Source organism: Hipposideros armiger, unplaced genomic scaffold (assembly GCF_001890085.2).
Source record: "Hipposideros armiger isolate ML-2016 unplaced genomic scaffold, ASM189008v1 scaffold_735, whole genome shotgun sequence".
In the NCBI taxonomy this organism is placed as follows: domain Eukaryota; kingdom Metazoa; phylum Chordata; class Mammalia; order Chiroptera; family Hipposideridae; genus Hipposideros; species Hipposideros armiger.
In genome coordinates this window covers 743,992-764,996 of record NW_017732085.1, presented here as the reverse complement: position 1 = coordinate 764,996, position 21,005 = coordinate 743,992, and the positions used below count along the sequence as shown (strand labels likewise).

The 21,005-nt window shown below is 38.1% G+C and overlaps 1 protein-coding gene across 2 annotated transcripts in view; it reads left to right on the top strand.

Moving 5' to 3' along the window:
* Window positions 1–21,005, top strand: part of SPIRE1 (spire type actin nucleation factor 1) — a 121,359-nt gene that overhangs the window by 4,353 nt on the left and 96,001 nt on the right. For both annotated transcript variants that reach the window (XM_019627514.1, XM_019627513.1), the window contains exon 2: window positions 2,336–2,461. In XM_019627514.1, coding sequence (XP_019483059.1) covers window positions 2,336–2,461 — 126 coding nt within the window. The remainder of the gene's footprint in view (window positions 1–2,335; window positions 2,462–21,005) is intronic.

The following is a 21,005-nucleotide window of genomic DNA, read 5'->3' as shown; positions in this document are numbered from 1 at the left end:
ACTGTATTCTCAGTTGTGCCAAAGTTTTGCAAAAAACTTTATGTTCTCTTACTGTGTAGTATTTTGACACTAATTAGGGTAAAAGGTTAATGGATAGTACATAGAATTTCTGAGTCACTGGCATACATCTTTGATTTGATATTGAATAAAGGTTTTTCTCCTAGTTGCTACATTGCTTCAAAATATAGATTCTAGCTTATTTAACAAAAAAACAGAAAATGTTTCAAAATGTTAGAAAGTATTGTAGGCATTTTTCTAATGACATTTATCTAGACAAGTTTTGCTGATAATTTCATGTTTTGATGAAAATATATAACAAGGTCCTATGTGTGTTTGATGAAATTTCTCAAAGTTTATTTGGATTCTAGCAATTTTATTAATGATTCTATATAGGAAATCCAGCTAATGGAGTTGTCAGATTGACTTTTAATTGATTTTTAGGGTTCCAAGAGTTAGGATTGAAACTTTGAGTAGAGAACTGAAAAATATGGAAAAACAAAAATAACATGGAAATTTGAGAACCAAAGCATAAAATAACTGAAGTAAAAGTTTAGTGAATGGGTTTAATAGACGAGACAGAACTGAAGAGAGAATCAGTGAAGTGGAATATCATCAGTAGTAAATATTCAGAAGGAAGGAATATTTGGAGACATGCTGTCTTCAGAATTTTCCAAAACTGTGGAAAACACTATTTCATAGATTCAGGAAGCCATACAAACCAAGAGCAAGATAAATAAAATGAAAAAGCACCTAGTTTCATTAAGATCAAACTGCTAAAAATCAAACATAAAATCTAAACTTAGCCAGAAGAAAAATTAGACTGCACCTGACTTTTCAACAGAAATAATGGAAGCTAAAAGACAGAAAAGAATGATATTGTCAAAGTTCTAGAATAGAACCTAAAATTCCTTACCTAGTGAAATATCTTTCAAGATTAAAGGTAAAGTAGATCGGGGCCGGCCGAGTGGCTCAGTTGCACAAGCTCTGAGCAACAGGGTCGCTGGTTTGATTCCCACGTGGAACAGTGAGCTGTGCCCGAGCTGAGCTGCCAACAGGCGGCAGGATGGCTCAGCTGGTGAGAGCACATGCTCCTAACAACAAGGTTGCTGCTTCAACTCCTGCATGGGATGGGGGGCTCCGCCTCCCCCGCAAGTAAGATTGAACACGGCACCTTGAGCTGAGCAGCTGCGAGCTGCCCATGGGCAGCCGGATGGCGACTGGACTTGGAGCTGAGCTAGCTGCACGCTCCACAACTAAGATTGAAGGACATCAACTTGGCTGTTCCCCTTCCCCGATTCCCCAATAAAAATCTTTAAAAAAAATGCATATATTCACTAATTGTATTAATGTCAAATTTACTGAACATAGTAAAGAATTAAGGGAGAACTTACAGCTTTTTAATGCAAATGAAGTGCCTTAAAACATAACTATTGTACATGGGTACAAGATTATTATTTTTGAAAAAGATAAAATTATTGCTGTGCACTAGAATCTTGATAGGATGTTTTTCCAAGCTAATAAATTGAATGGTGTTTGATTTTTCTAAATTGTTGTATATGATGTTAAATTGCATCTTTTCCCTACAAGTAGTTTTGTAGGGATCATGGACTGTGTATAGTAAAGGACATTAGGAATAGAGGTATCACCAGTGGGGTCATGTTGCCCTCTGCCCTCTTTCCCCCACTTCCCATCAACTGATGTGGCATCTTCCCAGTGGTTCACATGTCTTCCTGACATTCTTTTTACTGCATTACACAATTCAACATGTATTGGAATGAGCCTGACCTTCAGACTCCAGCAGGACTGTGTTGAATTTCCCTTCTCCTTCGTGTCAGTTTTGACTGTGGAAAAGTCACTTGACTTCTGTTAGCCTCAGTTGCCTTTGCTATAAGATGGGGGATAATTCTGTGTTACAATGAAGACTAAATGATATTGTGGTCTGTATATGACATGTGAAATATAGTACCTGGCATGATAAATATTCAATAAATGGTAGCTATTAAAATACCTGAATTATGATCAATAATAAATAGTAGTTCCCTTTCTTCTCCCAACCAAAACTTTTACATGTGCCCTATTATTTTTCAAATAAAAGCTAATTCTAGTCATCTCATCTGTGCTGCTGGGTATTTGTTAATTAGTGGACTACTTTTTCCATATAATTGTGTAAACTCTACTGATGGTCTTAAGAGGCATTAAGCTTTGGCTAATGGGAATTGCAGAATTGTCTTGCTGTCTGATATGAAGCTATGAATGTACTAGGTGTGTCTGTTTTTATGGTACAAAAAATCCAAATAATAAACAAGTACCATTATTTTATTTTCCTCTTCTGTAGTTATGTGCTGCTCATCTCCCAACTGAATCAGAGGCACCAAATCATTATCAGGCAGTATGTCGTGCACTGTTTGCAGAAACAATGGAGCTGCATACTTTTCTGACTAAAATTAAAAGTGCAAAGGAGGTAAGTACTACTGCTTTCATATTGGCATTGTGAAAGAGAAACATGAATTTTCAACATTGTCCCTCTGAAATTCATTCAGAAAAGAAGCAACTTACGCAAAGTTTATTTTTAAAAATATAAGTGTGTGAATTGAATCCATTTTATAAAACAAAGATTTTCATAAAGCTTCTTTACAAATGGGAAATAAATAATACTGAATTGGTTTAATCAGTTTCCAATATGACCTGATTTTCACCTTCTTTTGTATATTTTAAAATATGTTGATACCTCTTTCAGGAAGGGATGAGAACTCAGAAAGGAGACTACACATTTGATGATTTACTATTTTATAGTGGATTTAAATATTGAATGGAGGAGATGTGAATTAATATTCAGATTATCCAAAAATCTCATCTTAACTATTTTATTTATTATTTATCAGTGTCTATGAGTTAAAGATGTTATGTGTAGACTACAAAGAGAATCATTCTAATTTATTTACTAGGTGAATTGCCCTCTCTCCCTCCCTCTCTCTCTCTCTCTCTCTCTCTCTATATATATATATATATATATTTTTTTTTTTTTTTTTTTTTTGCCTAGCTGAGCCAACCTACCACCAAGCTCAGCTCGGGCTGGGCATTGAACTGCTGTTGCTCAGAGCTCAAACCCTTGAGCGAGCTCTTAACCAACTGAACCACTTGGCCCGCCCCTTGAATTGCCATATTTTATATCATACAGATGGCTGTGAAGATTCATGAGCTCTATATAAAGCTGCATAGCATCTGGCACACAGTAAGATCTCAGTACATGATAGTAGTGGGTATCATTTCTTTTATGACTAAAATACAGAGTTTATCTGAAACACTAGTTTAGAACTTAGGATGACACAGTTTGTGGAGGTACACATTTAGGATATGTAAGGGAGGAAGAAAAATACTAACCTGTATTAGTCAAATAAGATTAATTAGCTCTGGACTCATAGATACAGAGAACAAACTGATGGTTGCCAGAGGGGAGGGGGTTAGGGCAGGGTGAAAAAGGTGAAGGGATTAAGAAATACAAATTGGTAGTTACAAAATAGTCACAGGGATTTGAAGTGCAGCATAGGGAATATAGTCAATAATGTTGCAACAACTATGTATAGTGCCAGGTGGGTACTAGGCTAATCAGGGTGATCACTTTATAAATTATATAGATGTCCAACCACTATGCTGTACACCTGAAACTAATGTAAAATAGTGAATGTCAACTGTAAAAAAAAAAAGACAAATTAGTTCTGGTAAATAAATAACTGACAGACCCAGATCAACTTAAATCACCTTAAATAAATTAGTTTTATTTGTGTGATTAGAGCTCTAAGCATTCCTCTTCAGTTCTAGCCAAGAAACTGCTTATAGTGTGTCTTTTTATGATAGGCCAATGAAAAGCTATGTCTGTTTTTTTAGGATTTTGTAGAATTAGACCCAAGAGGAAAGTCTTCAATAGGGTGGAAAAGGTGAACTATATGTTATTTAAGAATAATGATAGCTGGCCAAGTGGCTCAGTTGGTTAAGAGCTCGCTCAAGAGTTTGAGCTCTGAGCAACAGCGGTTTGATTTCCGGCCCGAGCTGAGCAGCCGCTGAGCTGCCAACCGGTGGCAGGATGGCTCAGCTTAAAAAAAAAAAAAGAATAATGATAAATACATCATGGACTAGCTTTTCCCCCTGGACAGAACCAGAGGACGGAGGGTCCAATTAAAAGCTTCAGTGTAAACATCTGAAAGCACATCCTCAATTAAGGTTTAGTAAATAGTAGAAAAGATTACTTTTTAAGGTTGTGATTATCTTCCCCAGCTTATTAAGATTGAAATTAAGATTGCTTTCTCTAGAGACATAAAGATTATTTTTAAGGTGGAAGTACAATCTTGTGGGGTCACTAGAGTAAACTGACCTCTTTTTAAAGTCCTTTCAACACAGACATTCTTAGGAACCATTTCTGAGCTTAAAAAACAGTATTAAGTATTTTTTACTCTACTGCAGTGAGCTTAAAAAATTCTTTTTTACTTTGCCAAACATATTCTCAGAAAGAGATTTAAACATTATCGAAGCTTATTTAAATAAAAATCTCACAAGTGGAGTAAAAGAACATGAGTGTCTAGAATCATTAGTAGCTATATGGTGGTGCCCACAGGGACTGGCCAAGCCAGATCGAAGGTTGGGGACCTTGAGGTCAGGGCTTCAGCCACATCTCACCCTGTTATTCCCTGGCACCACCCCAAATTTAGGTTTTTATAGATAATAGTTCTGTCTGATTTTTTCATCTTCTACTCTATTCCATGATTTTGTTGATCTCTTCTCAACCTTTTCCCTTCTTCTCTCTGAAAACTCTGCTCCATTTTCAAAAGGACCTCCTCAGTACCTTCATGCTCTTTTCAGAACACTTGTTCCCCCAAGGATAGTAGTTTCTCTTGCTTTCTTATGGGAAGCTGCTGTCTCCTCTACATCTTCATTATCTCTGGACTGGAGTGGTTTTGTAATATTCTTTCTCTCCTCTACTGCTTCCAAACAATTACTCTTCATACTTGTGCAAAAACCTCATGCCTCCACATTTATTATTCTTAAACCCATTGTCACCGTCATCTGCCATCATCTTAAGTGTTTTATTTGATAAAAAGAAACTATAGCTTTCATCCTTGACTTCCCCTCTATTTCAGTACTCTGCTTACCTGAACACACCTTTGTCCTTAAAATGACCTGTGATCATTCCACCTTGGAGATCATGGGTTCTTGTTCCCCACTGCCTAACTGGAGTCCCTGCCCTTTGAGCCCTTTCCCTCGCTGCCGCATGAACTAGTCTTCCAGTCCCCTGTCTCCCCCATTTTCTTCCAGTTTATCAGCCCTTCCTGGATTCACTTCCTTTCCTATATGGACTAGGGTCAGTTCAGGTCCCCATATCTGACATAGATTACACTAGTCTTCCTCTGGTCTCCTCATCACTATTAATCCTCTCCATCCAGTTCATCTTCCACATTGTCAATGAAAGATTCTTGTAGATCACATATATGACCTGAGGAGTCCGGCTCCAGACCTAAACCTCTGTACGATCCTTCAGGCTTGACCATATGCTGTCTTTCCCTGGCAGGCCTCACAGGGGAAGCTGCCTTCCCCATATGGGACTGTGTGCACAGCCCATGTACTGCACTGTGGTTTTCTGCAGGGGATTGGGAAGACTCAGAGCACCCTACTGGGCCAGTCAAGCTCATGTTCACAACTGCATTCTTAGCCCGGGCGCCTCCACTTGAAAGCCCTTGGCTGAGGCACTTTCCTCCCCTCTGACTCTGACCATCCCATTCCGATCCTTCCCTTTTTACCTCCCATCAGCCCTCAGATCCATAAAATGGCAGAACCTTTTTCCCAGTACTCTTCAGCAGAAGGAAGATTTCCCCGACCTGTACTGCATTTCACCTGACCCTCACCCAATGCTGTTCTGTAGGGGGAAAATGTAACAACGGGAGCAAGCCCCCTGTTTTGGCCTCTTGTTTGCACTGTTGTAAGTGAATAAAGCCTTAATTATTATTTTTAGTTTGTCTAGTACTACCTGACTACTAGACCCCTAGCAACAACAGAGCCATGTTGCTTCTTTAATTACTATGGCTCCCCATCATCTATATTAAAACTTCATTTTATTCCACACAAAGCCCTTCATGGTATTTCATCTACTTATGTTTTTATTCTCCTTTTCAGCCCTACCTTCTTTGCATTTTACACTATCCAATCAAAATTATTTATAGTTTTTGAATATATCATGTGATTATATATCTGTGACACTTGCACATTCTGTTCTTTCTGCCTGGAATTCTTTCTCCCCTTGTCTACTTGGTGAACTCCTATTTATCCATTCAAACCCTGCTCACATGTTACCTGCATGTGAAATATTCATGACCTCCCTCCAGCCCTAACAGAGTTTTATGCCCTCCACTGCCACTATATCTTATACCAGATGGACGATTCAGTTTGCGAATTTTCCACCGTGTACTTACATGGTGGAAAGTTTGCAAACTGAATTGTCCGACCTTCGTATAATGCATCCTTCAGTCTTGCACTTCTCATACTCCATGCTTACTTACATCTTTATAATTTTTTTCTCCACACCTGGACCAAATGTTTCTTGAGATAAATTGCTGTATTTTAAATTATCTTTATATTAATGACTCTTAATGCAGTATGTGAACATAGGAAATACTGTAGAAATGTTTGCTGAGCTTAATGTATTTGTGTCTGTATTTTTTCAGATTTTCTTTGGTTAGAAAGAAGGCAGCTTTGAAAGCATTTCTGACTATTGGAAACATTTTGACCAAAATATTTCTAGTAAATATGAGAACTTTTATAGGAGTATAGATGAGGTCTTCAGGTACTTTTGTCATTCTTTAAATTTGCACATAAAATTCGTTTAATAGGGAGTCTTGAGAAGGCAAGCTATAAAGTATGTGGAAATCCTGATACTGAAGAACATTCTGTATCATTTAATTAGAGATTTCGTGCTCCATAAATTTCCTGTCAACATTGAGGTTTTAAGAATAAAGTCTTACAGGGTACAAATGGATTTCCTTTTCCTTTGCAATGTATGTGGCTTTCTTAAAATTACAGAAAAATTTCATACGTGTTAGTTTATGTATGTATCTGAGTCATTTTAATCTTTTCTCAAGAGTACTAAATTCTAGTAATAAAATACTCTGTGTTAACTTAATATTTTTACTAAAGTAAAATCTTTATACATTTTAAGAATCAGATCATCTTTCTTCTGTACTCGTTAGTATATATCAATTGGAACTCTCAAAGTAATAACCTCTGATTCAACAAGTTGACTGATTATTGATTATCAGTGATATTTCAAACTGCCGTGTGTGTGTGTATGTGTGTGTGTGTATGTATGTTTGTGTGTGTAAAATTAGGGTACAATCTTAGTATGCTGATAATGTTCTTGGTTTGATAGGAAAAAGTCATTTAATTATATTAAATTTTTATATGCTCAATTGGTAATTTTTAAAATATAAAGCCCATAATCAGTTTCCAAATGTTATACTTCTTTTATAAAGTGGAAACTACATTTACTAGACCTAGCTACTTTACAAAGCACAAGGCCTTGTAGTTCATCATCTATTTATTTAAAAAGCAAATTCACTTTCATTCTAATCTCTTTTCATGATGTGATGATTTCCTTCTTAAAAACAGTGACTGAGATCCTTGGAGGTTATTCTCGGAATGATAGAGAAGATTTGAATAGGCCTGCTGTTAACTCTGGCTCGAAGGCAATTTGATATCCTTGAAAGTAAATACATATTACCATGTCTCATAAGGAATTTGATATCCTTGTATGTAAGTACAGATGGAGGGGCTATCTAAGCAATCCATTTAGTGCATCAGGTTGTATGAAAGAAGAGACAGCCTATGCCCTACTGCCAGTACCCACCACGGCCCAAACCCTGCCAGCAAGTGTGGCTAGTGTGCATTTGTGGTGGAGAGTGAAGAATTTAGCTTCAGAGTTTCAAATGTAAATTTTTTTATTGGAAAAAAGGAAATTACATTAATGGTAGTGTTCTTTAATTCATTGCTGTCTAGGCAGTTTTTGATCATCAGTCCCTGGATTTGTTAGTGGTAAATGAAATTATCAATTTCTCAAACTTTAATACCTAGGGCTACTCACCCATGTAATATTCCTATAGCTATGAAGTGGCCCCTGTATCTTACTCCATTTAATTCTCAAGAACAATCCTGAGCAGGATTGGAAAGAAGTATATGTGAGCCAGAGAGAATAAAATTTGGAGTTGAGGGGAGAAGAGAGTTCATGAGTGAACATGTGTGCACATACATGATTGTGTATGTGTGTGTGTGTGTGCCTGTCTGTCTCACACATGCATACAAATGGAGATGGGAGGAGGGAAGGTATCATGTCAAGTTTAGATATGAAATAATATGGAGATGTGAAATGGGAAACAACAAGAGTATCATAGAAATGTGAAATACTGCAATAAAATAATTTTAAGACTAGGAAGTCAGTTGATTTTATTCCAGTATGTTTCTACATGCTCTAATAATCATTACTTCCATGTTGATAGTGTTTAGTGTACTTGCCCCGTACCTAATACTCCAGTAAATACATTGTCTCACAGTAGACATATAGCTATATTTACTATGGTAGAAAAAACTTGATGTATCAGAGAAGTACAGTGTTTAAAAAGAATCTTTCTTTTGAAAAAATAATCCTTTTTTGAAGCAAATAACTTTTTTTTCATTTATTTTATATTTAAAATATTTATATACCACTGGTCGTTATTATTATTATTATTTTAATTGGGGAATTGGGGGAAGGGGAACAGACAAGTTGCTGTCTTTTTGTTGTTGTTGTTCTTCAGTCTAGTTGTGGAGGATGTTGCTTCACTGGCCCAAGTTGGCACCATCATTGTGCTCTTCCCGGGCGAGGCAGATCAGTCGCCGGCTTCTGGACGGCCGCTCAGGGCGGCTTGAGCGCCGCTCACCCTGGCTGCTGGCTACACATGGTAGCCCATGGCAACCCACTGCCACAGGGGCTGCAGCCTATGCCATCGCCGGTGACTCACGGCAACCCAGCTCCAGGTTGAGCTGTTGTTCAGCATTAGCTGTAGAGGGCAGTGTCACTGGTCCTCATCTGTGGGATCCGAACTGGGGCCCTCTGGTGTCCCAATCCAGCTCTTAACCAACGCGCCACTCGGCCAGCCCCATTTTTTCAATTGGGGAACGGGAATAGTATTGGGGAATTGGGGAAGAGGACCAGCCACATTGTTGTTGTTCAATCTTAGTTTGTGGAGGGCTCCAGTTGCCATCTGGCTGCCTATGGGCAGCTTGTGGCCTCTAAGCTCAAGGTGCTGTGTTACAATCTTAGTTGCGGTTGGATGTAGCCATCATCCCTTGCAGGAGTTGAATTAGCAGCCTTGTTGTTAAGAGCACACACTCTATCCACTGAGCCATCGGGCGGCAGCTCAGCTCAAGGTGCCAAGTTCATTCTTAGTTGCGGGCAGGCATAGCCCACCATCGAACAGGCAGTCTTGTTGTTAGGAGCATGTGCTCTCACCAGCTGAGACATCCTGCCACCTGATGGCAGCTCAGCTGCAGCTCAGTTCGGGCACAGAGTCACTGGCCCATGTGGAAATCAAACCGTGGCCCTGTTGCTCAGAGCTCACGCTCTTAAGCTGACTCTTAGCCAACTGAGTCACTCGGCCAGCCCACCAGTCGTCATTTTTAAAAGCCCCTTTATTGTTGGTCAATCATAGTCTTCCACTCATTATTCATGTGATCTCTTAAGTCAAATAGTCTTTGGTAGATTTGTTTTTTTTCTTTGCTTAATTTCTGTTTACTTATCTTTACAAAGGGAGGGAGGGAGCAGTTAAACATGCTGAAGTTCCTTATAGTCATAAACTTCTCTGCAGAAAGTACAATTCATGTGACTAAATCTTTGTTCTATTTATTCAACAAACTTTTCCTTATTTTTGAATCAGTCTTGTTGTAGGCAAAATGTATACAGGTAAACATTTTAATTGTATGCCAGTAAAATTTTCTATGAAGTTACAATATACTATTTTATATTTTGTACTATTTTATATTGTATTGTAAATTTGAGATGGGTTTTGTAGGAAAACAATTCAATCTTGTCAGTTTCATAAGAAAGTTCATTGTTGTCAATATTGAACTGTAATGCTCAATATTGATATTACTACTATGTTGATGTCAGTATGGACTAAAAATATTGTATTTTAAAATCTAATGGTGAGGCCGGCCGAGTGGCTCAGTTGGTTAAGAGCTTGCCAAGAGTGTGAGCTCTGAGCAAGGGTCGCTGGTTCAATTCCCATATGGGCCAGTGAGCTGCACCCAAGCTGAGCGGCCGCTGAACTGCCAACAGATGGCAGGATGGCTCAGCTGGTGAGAGCACGTGCTCCTAACAACAAGGTTGCCTGGTTGAGATGGTGGGCTATGCCCTCCTGCAACTAAAGACTGAACTCGGCATCTTAAGCTGAGCTGCCGCCCAGATGGCTCAGTGGATAGAGTGTGTGCTCTTAACAACAAGGCTGCTGGTTTAACTCCCGCATGGGATGGTGGCTACGCCCACCCACAACTATTTGAACACAGCACCTTGAGCTGAGCAGCATAACTGGACTTGGAGCTGAGTTTGCTGCACCCTCCACAACTAAGATTGAAAGACAACAACTTGGCTGTTCCCCTTCTCCAATTCCCCAACACTGTTCCCCTCCCCCAATTCCCCAATAAAATCTTTAAAAAGAAAAATCTGGTGAAAAATCTCTGTAAAGAAGAAATTTCTAATACAATAATATTGTTTATAAATGAATGAACAGTAAAAATAATTGAGTATTATGAAACATGTTCATAATATTGCAATAAGAACTTAATATTAGAAGGTTGTAAAACAGATTTTTAAAGTCATAATTTGTTTTCTGGGAGATTATATATTCAAAGTGATGAAAATTTTCCCTCCCTTTGAACTGTTTTGCATTACACATATAAACAACCCCAGAACTAAGGTAGAATATTCCAAACATTTTGATCTTTGAGGGATAAGATGTCTAATATATTATAGTTAAGCCATCTTGGATTGCTTCAGAGGCAGACTCTACAGGTGTGGATTGTCATTTCTGATTATCTGATTATAATTATCTTTGATCTCTTCTAAAGTGTGACTGCACCTGTGGTGCTTAATTAGTTTCTTGTTGACATGTTAAACTCCTCTTATAAATTCTGTCTTCATTCACCTTGCAATTATAGTCTTTCAGTTTGCCTTCCTCAGGCTTCAGCTGAAAGGACATCTCCTCAGACCTCCACTAAACACCCTTACAAATTTATTGCACTCAGCCTTTTTCTTTCAAATCATGTTACCCTGTTTATTTCCTTCCTAGCAGCCATCATAGTCTATACTTGTCTTGTTGGTATCTTACTCATTGATACCTGCCACTAGAATATAATCTAATTGAGGGCAGAGACCTTTTTTCTCTAATTCATGGCTGTATCCTCAGTGTAAATGAGCCTTTGCAAGTATTTGATCAGTGTTGAATGAGAAAATCTGTGGTTCAGATATTGTATATAGATCTGATTTCTTACCACTAATCTTGAATCTTGGTCCCCTGACATTCTTGACTTGTCTCCAGAATGCAAAGACTCTCATGTTCTCACTGCCTGTGCCTTCTTCATACAGTGGTCCAGCATCTCTTGCCTGGGCCGTGGCAAAGCCTCCTAATGTTCTTTCCCTTTTCACATACAGTCTATCCTGCAGTGTTACATGCCTGTGTAAAGATGTTGTTGGCTCTTTGATGCTTGTAGGTGGAAAGTGTAGACCCCTTAGCATGACATAGGGAACCATGTACAATCAGGCTCCAGTCTGACCTCTCTGGGCTCTTCATTCACTGTTCCCCACCATGTATGTTCTACTATCCTTCCTCTGGTCCTTGATCACCTAGGGCCTTTGTAACTACCCGAAATGTGTTTTTCTCTCTTCCCTCACTTAGAAAATGCTTACTTATTTTTAAGACCTAACTCAAATGTCTGTTATTCTGAAATGCTTTTTATAATTGCAGTTAATTTCTTTATTCTGTGTTCATTCATACTGCATTCTGCTATGGCTTCTATCATTTATAATACTGTATTATAATTATTGTTTACATACATCTTCTCACTGGACTGTGACCTTCTTAAGGGCAAGGACCATGTTTATATTGCCAATTCTGTCATAGAATTAGTGATCTCTTGTAGTCTTTTTAGGTATGTTTTCCTTGCTGCTTCCTCAGCTTATATGCCACTAGGACCCTTTATCAGCAAGATGGGTTTTTTTAACCTAATAAATATCACATTTTGGTTCTAGAGTTGTATTTTTCTAAGTGTTTAACATAGTAACATTCAAAAACAAATAGAGCAGAATAGAATCAGCCTTAAGTTCCTTATAACCATTTCCTCTCATACATCTTTCTATCCATAGTGGGAACCTAAGCCTGAGGGGTTCTGGTTGAGATTGAATGCTACTTGATTTTTCTTAATTTCTATAAGATTTCTACTCTAACTTATGTACTTCTTGACATTTATGTACTTCTTGAAAAAAGATCCAAAGCCTACAGCAGCAGTGCTGATCTCAGACTATTTATGTCACTTTCACTTAAACAATTATAACCCATGAGTATCTCTTCTCAATTGCTTATGGGAGAACTTTAATTCTCATGAGTCCTGTTAATTAGGTAGTATTACCCTTTGCCTCCCACCATTTTATAGATAGGAAACTGAAGCACAGTTTAACAACCTATAATAAATTAGCTTCCCATGGTGATAAAAAGAATTGCGGTTAGCACTACTTTTTAATGTTTTAGAAATAGTGACAAACAAGAAAAATGGATCTTGAGATTAGAGGTCAGGATGTGAAGGAGGCATATATAAACCTGAATATAGAAGAAACAGTGAAGAAACGGGGATTTTGGTGAAGACTATGAGAATATAATAGCTATATTTAGCTATTGCAAATGCTAGTGATTTCAAAAGAACTAGGATCAATTGGCAAAATTCATTCATTCATACAACAGTTATTGAATGTGTCTTCTACATGGCAGATGCTACTACAATTAATAGCTAACATTTATTCTATACTTACTCTGTGCGAGATACTGTTCTAAGACATTTATGTGCATTAATTCATGTGATTCTCACAGTAAACCATGCATTAAGTTGCTATTGTTTTTTCCATTTTCATTGGGGGTATAGTAGTGAACAAGATACTCAAGTAGGGCTAACAGTCTAGGGGCAGCCATTCCAGGTGGTGATGAAGCTGTGGTGAGTGAACACAGGGCACCATGGAAGCACCTAAGAAGAGCGTCTAACTAGGGAATGAAACGTTTTGTTTCCTCTTTTAATGCAAATAACTACTGCTGTTTAAAAGTAGCATTTTGCCTGTGTCTTGATTTTCTAAATGTTTAAATGATTCTCACGTATGTGTGACTTTATTTTAAACCTCATTAGTCAAATTTTTTTGAAGGGTTAAATCTTACCCTAAATTTAATAAAATCCTATCATGGAAGGGTGATTTCTACAATAGATGCCCAGATTAGAGCCAATTTATCGTTAGCTGCTAATGTTTGTCCAGATATTGAAATCATGGGATAAGAAGATGAATTGGAAGTAAACATGGCTCATTATGAATTTTCAAAAGATTATATGAGTATGTTAAGTGATTTACATATATTATTGGGTTGTCGGAAAAGTCATGATGCATTTTTGCAACAAAAAACAGAAAAAATACGTCATGACTTTTCCGACAACCCAATATTTTAACTAGTCCTATACAAGAATCATAATTTCATAATGAAATTGTTAAAGTCATTTTATCTTAAATAAGACTATTGCTAAAATATTTTACTTAAAATGGAATATTATACATAGTAATATGAAATGGAATATTATATATATGAAGTATCTTCCATCGTTAGGAGGAAAAACAATGTTTTTGAAATTAACTAGGCTGTTATGAAATGCTTTTTTGTCTGGGTTTTTTTTTCAAGCAGATAACCATATTTTATAACCAGCAATTGGTTGAAAAAAAATAAAATTAAATATTTCCCACCCGTCATCTCTTAGCAGCCAATAACCAAATCCACCTGTATCAAAGTGTCATTGTCAGTTAACACATTGACTCATTCTAAGACATGTGCTTGGGACATGATTTCAGACTATCTTCTGTTTGAATACACTTACAAAGATAAAGGTAGATGACATTCACATATTGAAGTGTATTTTAATCGGCTTTCTCATATTTCCTGCATATCCCTGTCCTCATGCCTGCTCCCAGCAGCTACAATAATAAAGAAAACTGTGGCATTTAAGTTAGCTGGAAATTTCTCCCCAGAGCTAAAATGAATTTATATTCCTGCAAGTGGTGAACATACCTTTTTTTGAAAGAAAGAATCTACCAACAGATGTCTATTTATAAGATTGCCATTTATTCATTTTAATTAGATCATCCATCATTTGTAACTTTTCAGGGTCCTTGTGAATGTCTATCTTTTTTCTATTTTATTCATTATTTTGTGAATATTAGTAAATATGCAAGAGCACTCACCTCATCAGCAATAATTAAATTATCCTCTCTGTCCTACACATCTTTGTTTTTGTCACTACTCCACCTATTAAAATGTTTCAGAAGGATCTTTTAGCCTAAAGGAACATGTCAGAACTCTTCTACCTTTCAAGTCCTCTTTCTCAATTTAATTAACTTTATTTTAACAAACAAAAGCATTCACGTGGTTCAAACTCCATGAGTGCAAAACTATTACAGTACTCTTCTACTTCTGTCTCCTAGACCATGGTCCTTCTTCAGGAAACAAATAGTGTGCATTTCTTCTTTGTCCTTACAGAGATAGTTTATGTATAACTAACAGAAACATATTGATGTTTTTTCTTCCTTTTTATGCTGCTTCTTCATTTAATAATGTATCTTGGAGGTCATTTCATATTACTATGTAGTGTTTACATCTCTTTTGTCTGCCCATTTGTTAATTGGATTGTTTGTTTGGTGGTGAGTTGTATGAGTTTTGTTGTTTTTTTTATGAATTTTGACTATTAACCCCTTACCAGATGTATCATTGGCAGATATTTTCTCCCATTCATTAGGATGTTTTTTTGTTTTGTTGGTGGTTTTGTTCTTCAAAAACTTTTCAGTATGATGTAGTCCTATTTGTTTATTTTTCTTTTGTTTCCCTTGCCCAAGGAGATAGATCAGAAAAAAATGTTACTAAGAGCAATGTCAGAGAGTTTAGTGCCTATGTTTTCTTCTAGGAGTTTTATGGTTTTAGGTTTCTTCTTGTATATGGTGTGAAAATGTAGCCCAGTTTCAATTTTTTTGCATGTGTCTGTCCAGTTTTCCCAACATCCTTTATTGAATAGACTGTCTTTACCCCACTTTATATTTTTGCCTCCTTTGTCATAGGTTAAATGACCATGTTGGCGTGCTTTATTTCTGGGCTCTCTATTATCTTCCATTGATCTATGTGACTGTTTTTATGCCAGTACCATGCTATTTTGATTGCTATATCCTTGTAATATAGTTTTATATCAGATAGCATCATATCTCCAATTTTGTTCTGCTTTCTCAAGATTGCTATGGCTATTTGAGGTCTTTTGTGGTTCCATATAAATTTTAAGATTATTTGTCCTAGTTCTGTGAAAAATGCCATTGGTATTTTATCAGGGATTGCACTGAATCTGGAGTTTGCTTCAGATAGTATAGACATTTTAATGACGTTAATTTTTCCTATCCATAAGTATGGTATATGCTTCCATTATTTGTATCTTCAATTACTTTCTTCAGTGTCTTATAGTTTTTTAAGTATAGGTCTTTACCTCCTTGGTTAAATTTATTCCTAGGTATTTTTTATGATGCAATTGTAAATGGGATTTTCTTAAATTTTTTTTGGTAATTTGTTATTGGTGTATAAAAATGCAACCAATTTCTGAATATTAATTTTGTATTTTGCTACTTTAGCTGAATTTATTTACCAATTCTAGCAGTTGTTTGGTGGAATCTTTGGGGTTCTCTATGTATATAGTATGTCATCTGAAAATGACAGTTTTAGTGCTTCCTTTCCAAATTGGATGCCTTTTATTTCTTTTTCTTGTCTGATTGCTGTGGCTAGGACTTCCAGTACTATGTTGAATAAAAGTGGTGAAAGTGGACATCCTTGTCTTGTTCCTGATCTTAAGAGAACACTTTCATTTCTCTCCGTTCAGTATGATGTTGGGTGTGGGTTTGTCATATACAACAAAAAGTCCTACATACCTCATTGCTATATATTATTACAGTCACCTTCGAAGTACTCCCCTTGGAAAGCTATGCACCAATGCCAGTGCCTAGTCCACTCTTCAAAGCAATTTTGGAACTCTTTCTGGAATGGCCATTAGAGCGGTCATCATATTACCCTTGATGTTCTGAATGTCATCAAAATGTCTTCCTTTCAATATTTCCTTTATTTTCGAGTAAAGAAAGAAGTCACTGGGGGCCAGATCAGGTGAGTAGGGAGGGTGTTCCAACACAGTTATTTGTTTACTGGCTAAAAACCCCCTCACAGACAGTGCCATGTGAGATGGTGCATTGTCGTGATGCAAGAGCTGTGAATAGTTGGTGAAAAGTTCAGGATGTTTTTGTCTTTTTCACACAGCCTTTTCAGCACTTCTAAATAGTAAACTTGGTTAACTGTTTGTCCAGTTAGTACTAATTCATAATGAATAATCCCTCTGATATCAAAAAAGGTTAGCAACATTTTTGCAACAAGTTTGCAAACTTAATGTCTGACCTTGTAAATATTGCTACTCCAGCTTTTTTCTTGTTTCCATTTATGTGAAATATCTTTTTCCATCCCTTTACTTTCAGTCTGTGTGTCTTTTGATCTGAGATGGGTCTCTTGTAGACAGCACATGCATGGGTTTTGTTTTCTTATGCATTCAGCTATCCTATGTGTTTTGACTAGAGCATTTAACCCATTTATATTTAAAGATATTGTTGGTAAGTATATTGCCATTTTATTATTCATATTTTTGATTTTCATTTGTTTGCTTTATCCTTTATTCTGCTTAAGGAAGTCCTTTTAACATTTCTTATAATACTGGGTTGGTAGTAATGTATTCCTTTAGTTTATTTTTACCTGGGAAACTTTTCATGTCTCCTTCAGTTTTAAATGGTAGCCTTACTGGGTAGAGTAGTCTTAGTGTAGGCCTATTACTTTGAATATTTCCAGCCACTCCCTTCTGGCCTACAAAGTTTCCATTGAGAAATCAGCTGATAGTCTTATGGGAGCACCCTTGTGAGCAACTAGTTGTCTTTCTCTTGCTGCTTTTAGGATTCTCTCTTTATCTTTAACCTTTGCCATTTTAACTATGAGTTTTGGTATGGGCCTGTTTGGGTTCATCTTATTTGGGACTCTTCTGTGCTTTCTGGGCTTGTATGTCTGTTTTCTTTGCCAGATTAGGGAAGTTTTCAGTCATTATTTCTTCAAGTAGATTCTAGATCCCTTGTTCACTTTCTTCTCCTTCTATTACTCCTATGTGAATGTTGTTATCCCAAAGATCCCTTAAGCTATCTTCCTTTTTTATTCTTTTTTTCCTTTTGTCGTTCTGATGGGATGTTTTTTGCTACCTTGTTTTCTAAGTCACTGATTTGATCTTCTGCTTCATCCAGTCTGCTGTTTATTCCTTCTAGTATATTCTTCCTTTCATAATTGTATTCTTTATTTCTGACTGGTTCCTTTTTTTATAGTTTCTATGTCCTTCTTTATGTTTGCTATCTCTTTGTTGACACTCTCACTAAGTTCCTTAAGCATTCTTATAACGATTGTTTTAAACTCTGTCTCTGGGAGATTGGTTGCCTCAATTTTATTTTGTTCTATTTTTGGAGGTTTCTCCTGTTCTTCTTTTCCTTTTTTTTTTTTTTTTTTTACATCTTTCTTTGTTTCGTCATTCTGGGTGTCTCTCTGTGTTTGCTTCTATGTATTAAGTAGATCTCCTATGTCTCTCAGTCTTTCTGGGTGGCCTTATGTAGTATGTGTCCTGTGTGATCCAATGGCGTAGTCTCCCTGTTATCCTGTGCGTGTGTTCCAGGAGTGTCCCTTGAGAGTGTATGTGTTCTGTTGTAGTTGAGCCTTGATTGCTTTTGGTGCTTTAGTGAGTGGGATTGACTCCCAGGCTGGATGACTGTGAGACTTGCCTATGCCCACAGTGAATGAGCTTCTGTGAGGGGGCCGATCCCTCCAAGGAGGTTTTACCCCCATGGGCTCATGTGCCTATTGTAACCACCTTTTTGGTGTGTTGCTTGTGGGGCTACTCAGTTCTGTCCTGGTGCAGTCTTTAGCTGGCTTCTGGGTGTGTTATTTCTGGTGTCTCTTGGGAGGTGCCTCCATGCAGGCCAGTTTCAGTCTTGTCTGTAACTGGCCCATGGCTACCTGGCAGGAGCCACAAAACTGTATGTGGTTGGATGCTGCCTGTGCTGGACCTGGAAGCATGTGGGGGTGGCCTTGCCGTGAACCCAGTCTGGCTGCCACCAGTATTGGGCCAAGGTAGCTTAGCAAAAGGCCCAGGGGCTGTTGCCATTTGCCAGCTGCCCAGAAGACTCAGCTGCAGAAAGAGCCTTTTTAGGTTCACTGGCCTGGCAGGTTGACCCAGCGATGTAGCACTACCTGGGTGGGGTGTGTTCCCTGATAGTCATGAGATGTACCTGGTGGTTTTTACAATGTTAGTGCAATTTTAGTTCTTGTGCCAGTGTCCATCCTGTGACCACTTCACAAAGCGCCCTGCAAACAGCACAGTCAGCCACCACTCGCCTCAGGGCAGTGCCTGTCCTGTAACCATGATACCCCCTCAGAATACCTCAACCAGCCACCACTCTCCTCAGGCTTGTAAATCCATGAGTGGTGCCCAAGAGAAGCTGTGGCATAGGTTTTGGGTCACTGCCTACTACCAAAAGCTTCTCGGGCTGCCTTGGGTTGTCTGGTGCTATAAAAGGTTTCTTTGGCTTGTGGGGCAGGGTTGGTCACCCCATCACTGAGAGTACCCCCAGCAGTGCAGCTCTAGGTAGGTGGGGTGGGGTCCCATGGAGCCATGAGGCATAGCCTGTAGTTTTTACAAAGTTAATGCAGTTTTTGTTTGTTTGTTTGTTTGTTTTTAACTGAGCCATCCTGCCATCTGTTGGCAGCTCAGTGGGTGCTCAGCTCAGGCCAGGACTCGAACCACTGTTGCTCAGAGCTCAAACTCTTAAGCGAGCTCTTAACCAACTGAGCCACTTGGCTGGCCCAGTTAATGCAGTTTAGTTCTTGTACTGGTGCTGGGCATATGACCACTTTGCAAAAATGCCCTGAGAACACCACAGCCAGCCACCCCTCGACTCCAGCCCACAGGTCCTCAGGAGCTGCCCAAGAGAGGCTACGGCACAGGTTTTGGGTCACTGTCCAACACAAAAGTTTCCCAGGCTGCTGTAGACTTTCTGCTGCTATAAAAGGGTTTCCCAGCTTGTGGGGCAAGGCTGGGCACTCCGTAGTCCAGAGTGTTCCAGGCAATGCAGTACTGATGGTGGGAGGTCCGGACCTAGGGTGTCACTAAGGTGGTATGCATGTGTGGATTTTACCAGACCAGTGTGGCCTCAGATTTGGCCTTTTGGGAGAGGGTTCAGAAAAGATGCTAATTTGAGTGGATTTCTGTCACTTGCAATGGAAACAATTATGATTTAATATCTGTAGTATACACGTGAGTCAGGCTCCATACAGGGATAATTGCCACTAGTGAGAAAACCTGGCATTTCTAGTTGCACATTTGTTCAAACTTGTTCAATTATAGTATTTACAGATTCTCAACTATTTAAATTGATTTATTGCTGAGTCAGGATTTTTATTTCATGAAGAGGCTAGAAAGAGATCTCATTTGGTAAAAGAAGACAGTGTTTTTGTGATGGAGTGAAAGTGTTCACAATCAAATCCTCATGGATATTCATTGGCTTATAAAACTAATATCTACTGAATGAACCAGGCTGCATGCTGTATTTCCCCAGTTTTATTTTATGTAATATTAACAAAACCAAAAGGTAGTTATCATCTGCATTTTACAGATGATAAATCAAACTGAGGATCAGAGCAGTTTAATAACATGTCCAAAGTCACACAACTAGGAAAGTATCTGAACTACAATTTGTACTACTGTTCAGAAAAATAAAGAACATGAAATTCTTGGACCATTCATTCAAATTATCTTCAGTATTATAAAGAGCTGATGGTTTTTCTTAGTAGCAGAAAGTTAGGGATTTTATCACAGTACAAGTAAAGGTAGAGAAGTGTAAAGGCATAATAGTGAGACCATCCTGATTACATTTAGTCAGAAATGTGTCAGAGAATAGTAAAAATGAAGGTTGGATGGAAAAGAGGCCATGTGTTTCTTATACTATTCCACCAGAGCATCCCTAAGACAAAGAAGCATCAACTCATATTTCTGGACTAAAGGGACATATCAAATCATAACTGTTTCCATTGCAAATGACAGAAATCCCCTCAAATTAGCATGGGTGGAATGGGGCAGGATTTATTGGCTCACATAATTGGGAAGTCTAAGGGCACAGCTAGCTGTAGGCAAGTTGGATGCAGTATCTCAAACCCTGTAGTCAGGGCTGGCTTTCTCTCTCTCCACCCCCAGGACAGGCTCTTACTAATAGGCAGGTAAGTTGATAGTCTGCAGACCAAGTTTCACATTTTCTGTATAGTAACTCCAGCAGCAAGTCTTTTCTGTTAACTGGGGCAGAAAAGCCTTGGAGGAAGATAGGGAATTATGTACCCACTCGGGAACTGGTCACTGTTGCTGGGAGATGGGCTGCGCTGGCTGGTCCAGGTGGTATCCTCACCTTTGTGAGTAGGGATTTTGAATATCAGAAATATTGTATATACTAGTAGATCTGATACATCTTTAAAGATAGAAAACTGGGAGTCCAAATTTAGTAATAATGATTATTACTGAGATTCTGACATAATATCACACCAGATCTT